Here is a 15,109-nt window from a genome sequence, read left to right on the forward strand (position 1 = left end):
CATTTTTTTAACGTGATGATCCACCTGCCTGTTGTGACCTTATATCATGATATTTGTGAGGGAGATGATTTCGTTTGGTGATGCCCCCGGCTCAACACAACAAGAAGTGCATTGCTCCATGGCATGCCATATAGATGTATTAACACGCCCGAGTTTCACAGACATCGTATGCCCAACATTACCTCCGGCAATTGGGGTGGCGGTTTTACGACTGCATCACTCTCCTTCAAGATACTGAGCTGCTCAACACACAGTCTCCCAACTGTGATAAGCTCGTATGAACATGTCTAACAGAAATATTTGCCTGCCATACATGCCCATCTACCCCAGCATAGGTAGGTATTGCTGTTACTTGGGGCACACCATAGGTATAAATAGGGCATAACCGTGGACATTGCATATCGGTAACATGGACGCCTGTTTTATACATGCACACATTTGAACGAGCACAGAAAAATGACTGAGTGAAACTAGACAGTTGTATGTTCATCATGTTTAGATTTGTAGAGTGCTTATGTTTGGAGAGTCAACATCTACACAATGGCATTCCTTTGTGGAAATTATAACGTGAACCGTATTTGCCATAACTTGGTTAAATTTCTACATGGCGTATGATTGAATCTACAAAAAAAAAAAAAAATCTATCGATCAATCCCCAGAGCGAACAGGAAGTGTCGGCCTGACTTCTTGCATCGGAATCTCCTTCCTGCATTGCTTGACCCAGAAGATGGCGACCAGTTGATATCAAGAACGGTGATCCTGTACTGTGGTGACGTCAGCATGGGGATTCATACTATTTGATGTCTACAGTATTCCAGCTATATAATAGCTGAGTATAGGCGTACATTCGTTTTCTCAAGCTCAACTGTGCATTGGGGTGCATAAAAGGCACTCTTTGATTACAACCTCTATTTTTGAATGTAAATTTCATAGCTTTCGGTATTGTGAGGTCGCAACATGTTGGGTCTTTATTAAATGTGAAGCATTTCATTGCCTACTACAGGCACTTTGAGCTTTTATATCTACATATCAATCTAGAGCCGCCCGTGTTTGGGGGCTCTTGTGATCACTTCTGCAATTTGGGGTAAACCAAAATTAGTATAGGAGGGTAAGATGGTTTGACGAATATGTCTGGCCTGTCATGACTTCAATAATGTGACAATTGCGTCGTGTACATTGTCAAGCCCTTTACCCGGACACGTGTGGCACATAACCGTATACTACAAACTGCCATATGCAAGTATGCACTACATTTGGTTGACAGATGATATAAACTCAGGAACACGAAGAAGAGCCAGTTATAATTTAAATATAAGAGTGTCAAGAAAAAACTGACATCATCAGCAATGACCCAACGAATGCAACGAATAATTATCAGGGTCACAGCAGGAATCAAGCCCTATAGCATTCTGCGTGGCAATCAAGTGTCTACTAAAAATCCACAATAGGTCTCGGAACTGCTTTAGAAAAAGACCCTATGCAGGTGTAATGTTGGTAAAGTGTCAATTGTGGATGCAGTGCTGGTTATCTGATCTTATAAACTATACATATGTATTAGTATGATACAGGTGTAGGGCCACTTAACAGCAAATGTATTTAAGTGTCATCCAATGAAATTGGTCTGCGTTAAGGTATCCTCGCAGGCACAAACACTACATGTCGGTCCACCGCTTCTGGTGTTGGCTTGTGTTGCTGTTGGCATCGTTGTGCAACCGAAAATAGCTGGTTATATAAAACATGAGCAACTGCTCAATGTATGTCTGCATACCACATTTGTATATATCTTTATCATCAATTCGTAACATTTTTCTTGATAAACAATTATTTAACAGACATTTTTCCTCTGCAAGCTTTGCATAACATCAATTGCCATGGCACGTCGGTTCTGCTGACTTTCCCGTCATTGCCCGTACAAGACATCGCGTTGGTGTTAACGTGCAGATTAGGAGCTTGCCGACGAAGACATCTAAAATGAAGTTCACAGTTTAACATGTCATGTGATGCGGCTATAATAGGCAATAGTTTTCATAAAGCTTTTGCCAGCTGTGAAACGAGCATTTTGTTATCGGACATTATATTTCAAAAAGCTGCTGTGGCCGCTACATGTTTGAAAACATTCTCATTATCTATAGAGAGTTCTGCACTGGACTATTCGCCTGTCTCATTGCTCGATGTACTTCTCGGAGTGGGGTCTTAATGCAGTAATGACATTCAAAGTGATTAGACGTAATAGTTGATCGGTGGTGTGTAATGTGATTCAGATGTTAGGTAAAATACTTCAGGTAGGAACTATCATTAGTAATATGAGCTAGATTGCTTCTCAGCAATAATTGTAATTGAGTAATATGAATGTGACAAAGTGAGTTGCTAGGGATACCTTTCTGTTTGAGCATTACTATTGTGCCATAAACACTGACGCTCTTCCCAACTGCGTTTAGCCACTATGGCCTTCGGAAGGTAACATCAGTGTTCCACTTTATACTGCTCAAGGCTTTACATAAGCAAATTATGTATCAATTGTGAATCTAATGTCAAAGTGAGTTAAAGCAAATCAAATTGGAACTTTGAACTAACACTGGTAACCAAGTCTCAGCAGTGGTGATGTCGAGGCAATCAAAAGAGACAAAAACTAACGGGAAGTAGCAATGCAATTGACAAAAAATGTTGGATGCCAATTTATATTCTTTGCGTTTGCACAGCAAGCCACCAGTTCGAAAACTTCATTGTAATATAACGGGTATCACCTGAGAGGATAGAGGCCCAGTTGTGGTCTCCTAAGTATTGCTTTAAGGGACTGTAGATTTGTTTTATATAATGTGTATTTTGTATTATTTAGTTTGTAAAAATAGCAGTACTGTATCATTCGCTTAAAAAGAAAGGATCATCACAAAACAGTTACCATCGACCATACATTCAATTCATATATATACGTAATGTGTCTGAGTTTATGGAAGAACTTGAATGCCCATTAAAAAAATATGCCAGGCCTGCGCAGAACGCACAGCACTGTCACAGCAAAAGCTGGAAGTGCGGCCTTTAAGAGCCTTTTTTGACCCTCTTTGGGTATGTGGTGCAAGGGCACTTGCAGGGTACCCACTACTGCATTAATCATTGCGTAGTAGGCAGGCATTCATACGCCAGCTTCGTCATTCTTCAAAAAAGCTCGGTACCGGCTGCACACTTGCAAGGAAATTCGTGCAATATTTGGTGAGGTGGCTGAAGACGATGAAGAATTATGCCAGAAGCTTTTGTAATACCCACAATCCTCCACTGTGGGTATGTGCCGCAATAATAGGTGAACAAGATCAAGCTCTTGTAATGGGTTGAAGCATTTGACAACCCCCTTGTTGCACAACTCGCATTATCTGACACCTGGATGTCCCTTTCCTGTTCTAAACTGCTTAATTACTCATATTAACGCCATTCCTTTCCCGACACAAAGCCTGCCTAAGGCCAATTTGCAAAGGAGTTCCGAGCACCGTCGTAGCTCAGTGATAGAATACTGGGCTGGCACGCAGGGGACCTGAATTTGATTCCCATTGTGTCCCTAATGATTTTTTATTTATTGAGACGATAGTGGTTATGGACACTGGCAGCGATGGACAACTACGGTGTGCACGCGACCTCTGTTGTGATGTCATAACAGCTTTTTCTCTAAATAGATAGTTCTTGCATGCATTTAATGAAAAAAAGACAGTGCATTAAGCTTCTTGTCACATCCCAAAAAAACATTTTCAGTGTCTGAGCAGTTCTTACACCTTTTTTATGTGCTTTCACTGTTGAGTAGAGAAGAAACAAAGTTTCAATGCTGCAAAATATAGAAAGCAAGAGCTTTGTCACAGAAGGTTTTTCTTTTTTCGGACCAAATAGTCAAAATGCTAGGCCTGGTCCTTTGATGTATAACCGTCGGAAGTAAGTCGCAGCTGCTTTAGGCACATTTTATTTCTCTCTCCTAGAGTGTCAGCTCATAAAGATCTCTTTGAGATTGGTGAAGCAGTGCCAGGCACTGTCGTAAGCATCTTGCTGGTTCTCCGGCTGTAATATTCAAGCGAGGGTGAAACGAAACAGTCGTCAGCATTTAATATTGTTCATTAGCAGCCATACACTTTGATACCGGAAGCAGAGCTCCGTACTATGTGCATGCAAAACACCGAATATGTGTGCGGAATTCACGAAGCTTCTCGTATGTGCATTTTGTCAAGTGCATTTTGTCGTTGCTCAGATGGCTTGGATAAGTGGTTGAGGAACTTTAATATCAAGATTAGCTGAAACATTTACTTTCAAACTTTTTAACATTGGACACATTCGTAAATAGAGGCATTTTTTTTTTAATACAGGAAAAGTGCTGTTCCCAAGTGCGTGCTTAATTAAGTGTCCGTCATCATTGGCCTGCCGCCGACGTCAATCACAGAATCAGCCTTTGGACTAGCTGGCGAGCGGTTTTATAATGAGTTTTTTAATGTGTGGACGTTTTTATAAATGAACAAGCCCTGGGGTTCGTTCATCAATCCTTGTTTTTGTAAATGCTGCACGTTGAGCATGATAAGTACGTACAAGCTAACTCAGATAGAAAACCTAATGAACTCACATAGGCCTCTATTAGTAAGCGCTCATTTTCATCTATTGGCCACCATCACTAAAAGTGTGTACAGTTTCAGAATCAGCTAAATGGTTTCTCGCTGACGGACAAATGTTGGCAAAATAAATTACTGTGAGTGGATGCCCTTATCTCTAATTTAAAAGTGTTGCAATAGAAGGCATGAAGTCTGTGGTAAAACGAAGATAATGAAATTTAACTATCACTATAGGAGAGTATTGTTTCTTGAGCTCAGTAAAAATTTGTCAAAAAAATGTTTGATACTTACAGGTAGTTCCTTGATCCATGCATTAATCTATAAAGGGAAGGTAAAGCTATTAAGTACTTGTGAGTGGATTAACATTCGCTCTTTCTTTTGCACAATGTCATGAAATGATCGATCGACTCAAGTGCATTATGTTCAAGGCTGCTGTACGTGCAGGCTAAGTTTTCACCGTATTCACTGAAACGGTCCTATGATTGTTTGTAGCACAAACTAACTTTATAATTCGCCAATGTTTCAATACGAAGCACTGCCACTGTAAGATAAACATTAAGAATTGAATACAGCTTGAGTTACGTTCATATGAAACTCTCAATAAAAACTTGCTTTAAGTATATTTATTGCATATTTGATTTATTTCCTTACAGATTTGATGGTACAATCTCCAAATTGGCATTCATAGTTTTCAGATTGGAGTTTTTTCATTCTTTTTTTTATTTACCTTAAATTCATAATTATGGCACCAACAGTTCAGATTAATTACATTATTTTTTTCACTATTTACGATGAACAAATGTGATTGATGCAGGGCAGAAATCGCTTTGAAGTGTGTTTAGGCTGTAATTCCTATTAACGAGACAATAGTGCAAAGATGTTTACATCAAAAAGAAAAAAAAGAAGGTGGCACAGTGCACCACTTTCAAAAGCCTGGTTCCCGCACTTTTTGGCGAGTCGGCCGAAAAGTTCCGCGTGAAGCCAGAAAACCTGTTCGGACACAAAATGGACCCAACATCACAAGAGGTAACATGGTTAAAATGCTAAACATGGTCAAAACGCTAAACATGGCCCACCGAAAACACAAAAGAAGAATTCGTCTGTGGATCAAATGTAGGCTTGTGCAAATAGTGAATTTTTGGTTTGAAGCGAATAGTGATTTAAATTGAATAATTTCGAATTGAATTCAAATGCTATGAATGACATAAAAAAAGGAATATTTATCATGACCTGAATAACCTGCACAATATTTTTTAAATTGAAATAGGGGTTCTTAGAATGCAAATGTCCTTTTTCTTTGTTCAAAAAAAGTCGAAACAACCTTGAGTAGTATTTTAGGTAGGATGCGAGTGTTAACCAGTAATATACTTAGTGTTTTAAAATTGATTCTACTTGGATCATAAAAACCGTCATAACAAGCTTAATAAAATGGAGAATTGATTTGAGGGTAACATGTTCTTTTAAAGGGGTCCTGCAACACTTTTTCAAGTAGATATGGCGCCAGTAAACATGCTCATTGCCTCACAAATTTTCCGCCGCAAAGTATCTAATCAGTCCAGTACAAACGAAGTTCCAAAAATGTGTTGCACGCTGCAATTCCATTCTCTCTTCTCGTCCCGACGAAATAGCTGGAAGCTAAGCAGGGACGAATGGCACGGCGAAAGAAAATACTTCACGCGCACATCCTGACCTTGAGCACCTCTTTTTTTTTTCTTCGAATACGCGGCTTTTCAGTGCGATCACGCACGTTCTCGTGGACAAGCGCAGCTCCGGTAACGACGAGCGCGCCATGCTCAAATCGGCCGATGCCTGTGACCAGAGCCGTTTATTCCTTCTTGGCTGTGACAAGTGACTTTTGAGCTTGTAGTGACATTTGCCGAAGAAAGAAAGCAATGTTTAGCTTTGAAAATTTATTGTGAATCACAGGCCACGTGCTGCGCTACAATATTGGCCTCGCGTGTTCTCGGTAGCCTCGATAACCGATCGGCAGCGTTTTCTGACCATGTTCAATAAATGTTGCAGGGCCCCTTTAAATTTGAAGGGAAGCTTCACGGCAAAACGAATTTTTTTTGGGGTGAATGTTTTCACTGCATAACAATCCTACAGTGCAGTGAAACCACCTTTACAGGCATTGACATGCAGATTAATATACATCTATTCGTTCGTTGAGAATACATCGAAAACATTGGATAATTTAAATTAGAATCGAAGTGAATTCAAACACTCAACTATTCGTTCGAATATTCAAAGCATTTGAATATTCGCACAAGCCTAATCAAATGTTAAACTTGAGGTTACGTAAATCTGTAAAAAACTTGCAATCGACTTTATCAGTCCGAAGCTACGATGCAAACACCACGTCGACCACCGTATGACGCTAGGCGTGTCATGGTGTGTGTGTGTTTTTTGCAGTGGAAAGATTGCAAGCATAGTAACTTCCTATTTTTCGCACAGACCTATACAAAAACTGTTATTTGTCAAAAGAAGGAGAGAAGAACAAGGCACAGAAAAACAAGAGAGTCCATAGATCTCGGACTTCCTAAGGTGCCCCCTGTTGAGGTGCGAAAACCATTAGACAAATTCGATCACCAGGCATAAACATATCCTTAACAATTAGAAAACAAAGGAAAACGAAAAGCTGCACGGTCTTTTATGCATTTGCCTAAGACGACTGTAAAACGAAAGCCACCTTTTTCTTTTGAATCGGTTCTATCGATTCCAACAATTCCATGATTACAAAATCTTTCTGCACTCAATGTGGTTTGCACGGCCTCCGGGATCAGAGGCACTGGAAGCTTTCTGCACCTCACATGATTTCGCAGGGCCTCCGCGATCAGCCAACCGTTCACCAAGCGGCGCGGTTATGTTATGACATTATCGCGTGACGTCATGAGATGTGTCGTATTAGCAACGTCGCGATGACGTCATTGGGTGGTGACTTCCTGCGGTTATTTTTTTGAATCGCTCGCGTCGACGCCGCCGCCACTTACGGTCACTTTTAGCGTAAGATGAGGCCTCTCAGACTTTCGTCTTAAAAACTAGTGCGTTCCCGATGACGACATATATTGTGGAGGTAGAATATTGAGTGTGGACGAACCATCGAGTAGCCGTCGTCATTGTTGATTTCGCAGAATAACATGATAGTCTGGACAATGCTCATGCCGTTGAATAGTGACGTCACGGACTCCTCCACTTCTTTGGAAAACTGCGCATAGTTATAAAAGAAAAAAAAAAAAGAAACAGGCCCATCACGCAATGCAACAGCTTAATGTATAACTCACAAGATGACGCACGCGCACACACGCACGGACGCCAAGCAGGCGCTCGCGTTGTTTTTCAGTAACTAGTAGGAAACAAATATTCTTCAGACAACAAATGACTCTCGAGACAGGGATAAGTCACACCAATACAACATTCAGTACGAATCCAGTGGCACTAAAGGCACCCAGGGAAATAAACACGTCGGGAAGCTAAACCGGGTTTGGCCTTGTTTGCTAGTTGCCATAAGAGAGGAGGTAGCCGGTGAAAAAAATCGTTTGAATACATTCAGGCGCTGCTTATTAGCTAAAATTACCTGCTTATATATGTGACAAGCGGGTGAGGGGGAAACAGAAAGTTATGTGGGCAGATAAGATTAGAAAGTTTGCGGGTATAAAGCGGCAGCAGCAAGCACAGGACCGAGCTGACTGGCGGAACATATGGAGGCGCCTTTGTCCTGCAGTGGGCGTAGTCAGGCTACTGATGATAATAAACCTTTTTGATTTTATTTCCAAAGTTCATTTAGTGTTGCCAGCCCGCAGACATACCAGCTATAGCCGAGCAACAAGACATCCGGTGGTTCGAGTGTTCGCACTGAGAGGACTTTGGACTTTGGAAACAGGACGCCTACGCTATCAACGTAATCAACACTTTATAGCATGAAACTCGTAAACCTAGACATGAGCGTACAAGCTTCCATCCAACTCAGCATTAGGAAACTGAGTGCGCCGTCATTGTCCTACTTTCGGAGTTTTGTCCCCCATAGTTAGAGCCCGAAGGCATAGAGCAGGCACAATGTATTGATTGTATGTTGTTCAAGGAATTCGTGACCCCATAGTTAGAGCCCGAAGGCATAGAGCAGGCACAGTGTATTGATTGTATGTTGTTCAAGGAATTCGTGAAATACTGTTAATGACCTGGCAGTAGCAGTCAGTGGCCGCATAAACGCATCTTGATCCGTCTATGCATATATACGTATATCCCTTTCATCAACTTGGTGCCTTGTGAGTAAACTCACCTCTGATGGTAAGTGGCTGAAGTAACAGCTAGAAATTCTTGCGATCTCAGATTCTTCGTAAGCTGAAATAAAAACGCCAAGTGACTGTAGTTACTCGATAATCGATCGTTATCGCCAAACTGTACCAATTAGCAGTCTAATGCTCATCTGGTTCGTGCATACTTAGTCTTGGTAAACAAAAGCTTATATAATGACATTTCATTCTTATTTAGATTTTGTATTGTAGCTAAACGCATCTGTTTAAATAGAAATCAAGATAATGCGCCAATTGACAGTTGCCGTTTCAGTCCTACCCAACAATATTTTTCTTTCTCATGAAGGGTGGAGATAAGTTTGATATGCGCGTTATCGTAGCAGTTTTTTTAACGGGTATCTTCGTTGCTTACATAAGCTTGGTTAGATGATGTTTACCAAGTGTTTAACGTATCACAGAGCCAGAGTACAGTGAAGCAAAATAAATCATTAACCGAGGAACGTCAAACGGCAGCCCATGCATTCTACGTATATACCGAATGTTTACAGCGTAGCCACAAATTCAACGATATAAGATTTTTTTTTTCACCGTGGTTAAGTAAGTGACACCATTGAGAGAAATCGTTCTCATATCGACGGGAAATGCAACTCCAATGACATGCTAATAATTGCAGACGGTTCGCGCACAAGATGTGTAAACAAAAATGTTTGTACACGTATCCAAACGCGAGTTGTGTTGTTTTCGCGATGGCAACAACAAAATTCCCCAAGAAAGAAAACAACTCACAGCATATGTTTGCATCAGGCATGTAGTTTTTCTTTTCTTTGGTTTCTCCGAAAGTGCCTTCAGCTAGGAGCATAGCCATGGCTAAGAGTAGCACTGCCATCTCCACATAACAGTCGTAGTGCGTTTTGGCAGAATGTCACCGAAAACAACGCTCCTTCCGGCGCGCGTCCTGCAATTTCAAGTTCAAGTTTCATGTCGTTTTCATGAGTACATAAATGGGCTCACTATTAGGAGCTGAAAATCCCGAAGTAACAAGATGTCAAAGAGATATTACATTATTAGTTCGTATATATATATATATATATATATATATATATATATATATATATATATATATATATATATATATATATATATATATATATATATATATATATATATATATATATATATATATATATACGAGCTACTGGAGCAGGCAAGAAATAATAGCTCGAACAATTAATGATTAACATGCACCGAGAAAGTTAGGATACATAAAAATTTATGATATAGCTGCTAACACACAGTCGTGAATATTTATTTTATTAAACTAAGCACTCAGAAATAAATTCTCGCTTAGTTACGCTCGCTAAGCATGAAGAATACTGCCCATTTCGTAAATGCATAGAACCGATAAGTACGCTAATAAAGCAGAGCAATAGTAAGTGAAAACGGTTGCAGTATTTATAAAGATAATTGATGAAATGGACAAAAATTGTTGTTCCAGTGCGACACCTTGTCAGTGGGAGTGTTGACGAGAGCTACTTTTTAAAAAGAATGATAAACGCGAACTCATCTCTAAGGCCATCGGTGCCAGGGTAGATGTACGGTGAAGGTGTCTTTGAACGATTACGAGTATTGACCATTCATTTTGGCGTACACACTTTCTGAGCGTTCAACAAATACGCAAGCTTATAGAAAAAGAAAGTATTAAATGACCCGGCCTATAGAGCACAACCTAAATCCGTGTATACAGTGACAATCCCGTAGAGGACAAAACAGCGAAATCTTTTTATCGTGAGAAAATTTGACTTGCTCGCGCAGTGATGCAGCGCGAAACTACTCTTTCAACTTACAGTTTTTACGGTATACAGATACGTCAGTAACATCGAAAGACGAGTTCTATATGGCTCTTTTAGATAGCCCACTACTGCGTAAGTCGCAGTACGGCTTGCATACAGGTACAGCACTGCCGACGACTTCCTGTAGTAAGGCTGTTAACTGTAAAACCTGTAGTAAAGTATACCGCTTCCTAAGTAGCAACAAATGTAGAGAAATAAGGCCGATGAAGTACTTAACTCACTTCTACGACCTTCCTGGCAACGGAACGGAGATCGCGGAACAACTGAATAAAGCGGACGTAAGTGCGTGTGAAGTGGAGTTCAAGAAAAAAAAATTGGTGGTTGGAGGGCTGGATGTGGAGAGCGTGCAAGAAAGTGCGCCGTAATGGTCGGGTAATCTCTTACTTCTCTTTCTTCATTACTCGTCTATTTCTTATAATTTATCAAGCGACAAGCAGCTGTGTTCAGTGGATAGAAAAGCGGGGGCCTTGAATTATATTTTTTGGTTACCGCAACTATTGGCTTTATATGTAACAAAGAAGAAGAATACGATAAGGAAGCAAATAAAGAAAAAAAAAAGAGTTGGTGTAGTGAGAGTATACTTCTTTTGCTGTCTTTCCATGAGCCTTGTGGTTTCAGGTTCGTGTTCTAGCAAATGTCGAATTAACGCAGCTGTCGCTCAGCCTCGTTCTTTTTTGTTTTTTTCGAAAGACCCACTGCGTAGCATATTCGGTTGCGCTGGAGTCGTCACGCTTGTTTGATCAGAAATCGTTCAATATTCGAATACAACAATACGACAGTAATAGAAAAAGAAAGACGTATATAAGGAAAAAAAACGGAATAAACTGGCCCAACAACAGTTCGCTGATATTGCACATCGCGTTAATTCCTGCGAGGGTTTCCACCAGATTTAACGTGAAAAACGTTCCACGATTAAAATCTCGAACACCGCGTTAAAAATGAAGCGGGGTACCGCGAGAGCCTTGTGGCTGTTAATGCATGTTTATTTCACGGCTACCCATTCACGAATTCCGGGCGCACAAGTAAGCACTGCTCCTATTAGTGATGTTGTCTAAAAATATTGATAAGCTGCCAACTTCTAAAGGTAACGTGAGTAATGAAGGTGACTGTATGCCGAAAGGCAAATCGCTGCACGAAAGACATTAGCGTTCGAGGTCTCCAAGTTACACTTTCATTATTTCTGGCCAGACTAATGTCAACCTTGTCAACGAACTCGTCACAGTGGTCTATTGGTTACAGTGCTCGACTGTGGTCCCTAAAGACGTGGGATAGAATCGCGGCCGAGGTGGCTGCATTTCGATGGATGCCAGGGCCCTTGTAATATATAGATTTATGCACCCGTTAAAGAACCCCAGGGGATCAAAACTTTCGGAGGCGTCCCTCAAACATATCGTGGTTATGAGGCGTAAGAACCGAACAGTTATAGTTATTAGGCTTGTCATGGTGACAAGAAGCTGAAACGCCGAACTATATAGAAGTAAGCACGAAAAAGTAAGATTGAATTGTACGCACATATTGCCCATTTGGTCTTTCTGAAACGTGCTTTTTCACTGATGTTACCTACAAACCGACGAAAACAATTGGAGCACCAGAACCAGAATAAGGTTATACCTATATTCAAATGTGTTATTAGAAGTGTTACTCCTAAATTGAAGAAAAGTACCGTGATTAGAATGTAGAGCGCCGTGGTTAAGAATGGAAACTCTATCGTCGCTGTGATGCTACAAACCTCGCCATCGATGAGCGCGCGAAGGGGCCGGCAGGGGGAGGGGGTGCCGCCCCTCTATTCACCTGACAGAGGGGGGGGGGAGAAGTCTGCCTAATACAATGAGTCAATACGGAGGGGGTGGGAGATGTGACGAACCCGCGACCTCCCTGATGGTGAACCTGCGAACGCCCAGGAGACTATCTTTTTCAGTGAAAACTATTCATGCAGCGTGCGCGCCCACGTGCACCTCAACAATGAGTGAGCGACGGTGCTCGTTGGGCCTTCCCTCACTCATGCTTTCAGCAGGCGTCCAGTCGTGTACATTCTGTCAGCAGTAATGCATGCCTAGCTTTAGTTGTCTGGTTGTCACATTTATTTCGCCGCTAGGTGCCATGCACGAAAAGAGGCACGTTATCGTTTGAGCATGCAGCCGCATAGAGTCAGAAAATGTCACATTCTTATCGGGTACATTTCAACATGTGACTGAAGCTCACGTTGCATAAGCCGAGAATACAACTGATATTCCGCAAATACAGGAAACGTTTAGCAGAGAGCATACACTAAAGCGGCGCCCCGTAAAGCGACTTTGTAAGGGCGTGAATATAAGCGTGGTATAACTAACACTTGTACAACAGCGTCTAGTGTGCGAAATTAAAATTAGCAACCTGCTCGGGTGGTATGAGTCAACGACATTGCCCGGTAGACTCCGATGCCAGTCTTTACGAGGGATGGACCGGTTGCTACAGGCCTTCAGCATCCTGAGCCATCATTGTGTCGTCGCGTTCAAACCACTCCTCCCGGCTGCTATAAGCCAGTAATCAATTTCAGTGCCAGTTCAATCATGGCTTCCATGAAGATGACAAAGAGGATAGAAGCATGGATAGTAGCACCAGGAAGAGACGTGAAACACGAGACCTGTTGTACAACTTTCGTGCGCATTGTGCACTTGAGCGTTGCTGCTATTGCTCAGCTACAGAGGAACGTGACGGCTGATTTTTTCCTCCACTCTTCCGTCTGCATGACTGAAAGCCGCCGTGGGATTTTTGGTGCTCTGATGAGTTCGCCATCTTCCACGCTGAGGCCGAGGAGTGAATGCACCCTTACCGCCCACTGCATTAGGTTGCGTTACCTCACCCAGAAGGAGTCCTGCGTACACGAGAAGCCACCGTGTGCTGCAAACACCCCTCACTAATTGCCCTTAATCGCTTTTACCCAGGGTGTTGCATCATTACTGCACCCACCCGTGGTGGCGCTGCACGGTAGAAGAGTAAAACGAATTAGTTCCCGCTGGCTACTGTCTTCTTTTCGTTTCACAGCCCCGTCTGACCTCACGCGCGCTCCGGTTTGCTGTGGGTGCACCATCGCTCCAGCTATAGGCCTAACGTGTTCTTAACGCGCAAAAGCAGGCGGGTGATGATGTCACGCGGTCCGGCCCATACGTTTAGGGCGTAAGATATCCGCGACGCCAGGCATCCCTGAGGCAGCGCTCCGAGGCGTCGCTTCGGCCACAATTTAATGGCGCTGCATTGCGGAACGTCTGCTAGCGCAGTGCACCAGTGTATACAAGTGTGTGCGCGCACACACACACACACACACACACACACACACACACACACACACACACACACACACACACACACACACACACAAAAGCACTGTTATAGCTACCACACACACACACACACACACACACACACACACACACACACACACACACACACACACACACACACACACACACACACACACACACACACACACACACACACACACACACACACACACCAAAGCACTGTTATAGCCAGACTTTTGTTTACTGTTGTTGCGCACACAAAAATGTGTGAACGTAGATAAAATATGGTTAAGCTCCCCTCTTCCCCCTCCCCTCCCCCTAACGTGAAAAATATTTGGGGCTACGCTTTTCAACAAAAGCTGTACAGACAAGATCGAGGGAGCATTCTTTCAAACGTATCATCTTTACAGAACACACACTGCTGCAGAACACTGTCAGTAACTATGCTAACGAGTGCGAAGAATGCGAACGGTAGATGACACCCCTTATAGTTTGTGTGTGTGCAATACGACAGCAACATTGTAACACGATAATATTTATCACCATTCCAAGTAGTGATGTGACTTCTTCGCCTCTCTGTCATCTGCATGCGAAGTAGAACACAATTCAAGTGCTTATTAATTTACGACTTCTTCAGGTGCGCTGCTTACCGACTCACTTTTTTCCTTTCTCTCTGTTTACAATCTCGGATCGCGCAAATAATCAATTTTGGACACAGCTCAGTATGGGGAACAGACCTCGCGATTGATGCTCGCGTTGGCATCAAGGTTAGAATTTATCGTCGTCATGCTAATGGTGACGATGTATGTATGTATGTATGTATGTATGTATGTATGTATGTATGTATGTATGTATGTATGTATGTATGTATGTATGTATGTATGTATGTATGTATGTATGTATGTATGTATGTATGTATGTATGTATGTATGTATGTATGTATGTATGTATGTATGTATGTATGTATGTATGTATGTATGTATGTATGTATGTATGTATGTAATTGATTGATATGTGGGGTTTAACGTCCCAAAACCACCATATGATTATGAGAGACGCCGTAGTGGAGGGCTCCGGAAATTTCGACCACCTGGGGTTCTTTAACGTGCACCCAAATCTGAGTACACGGGCCTACAACATTTCCGCCTCCATCG

The 15,109-nt window shown here is 42.0% G+C and overlaps 1 protein-coding gene across 1 annotated transcript; it reads right to left on the reverse strand.

Moving 5' to 3' along the window:
• Positions 1 to 3,742: 3,742 nt before the first annotated feature.
• LOC119173841 (uncharacterized) lies at positions 3,743 to 11,096 on the reverse strand. The gene is made up of 6 exons (XM_037424625.2): positions 10,896 to 11,096; positions 9,611 to 9,779; positions 8,851 to 8,912; positions 7,672 to 7,779; positions 4,866 to 4,892; positions 3,743 to 4,035 (listed from the first exon to the last, which is right to left on the reverse strand). Exons 2-6 carry the CDS (start codon positions 9,708 to 9,710, stop codon positions 3,961 to 3,963), a joined length of 372 nt encoding a protein of 123 aa, XP_037280522.2. The 5' UTR covers positions 9,711 to 9,779; positions 10,896 to 11,096; the 3' UTR covers positions 3,743 to 3,960.
• Positions 11,097 to 15,109: the final 4,013 nt, after the last annotated feature.

Source organism: Rhipicephalus microplus, chromosome 5, assembly GCF_043290135.1.
Source record: "Rhipicephalus microplus isolate Deutch F79 chromosome 5, USDA_Rmic, whole genome shotgun sequence".
Taxonomy (NCBI): domain Eukaryota; kingdom Metazoa; phylum Arthropoda; class Arachnida; order Ixodida; family Ixodidae; genus Rhipicephalus; species Rhipicephalus microplus.

Bases quoted from the DNA above. Each gene is read 5' to 3' on its own strand.
- LOC119173841 (XM_037424625.2), bottom strand. From the start codon at position 9,710: ATGGCAGTGCTACTCTTAGCCATGGCTATGCTCCTAGCTGAAGGCACT. The intron at 7,780-8,850 runs GTGAGTTTACTC...AACTATGCGCAG, and splicing joins TCAGCCACTTACCATCAGAG to TTTTCCAAAGAAGTGGAGGA. The intron at 4,893-7,671 runs GTTCGTCCACAC...TTCCCTTTATAG, and splicing joins ATGACGACGGCTACTCGATG to ATTAATGCATGGATCAAGGA.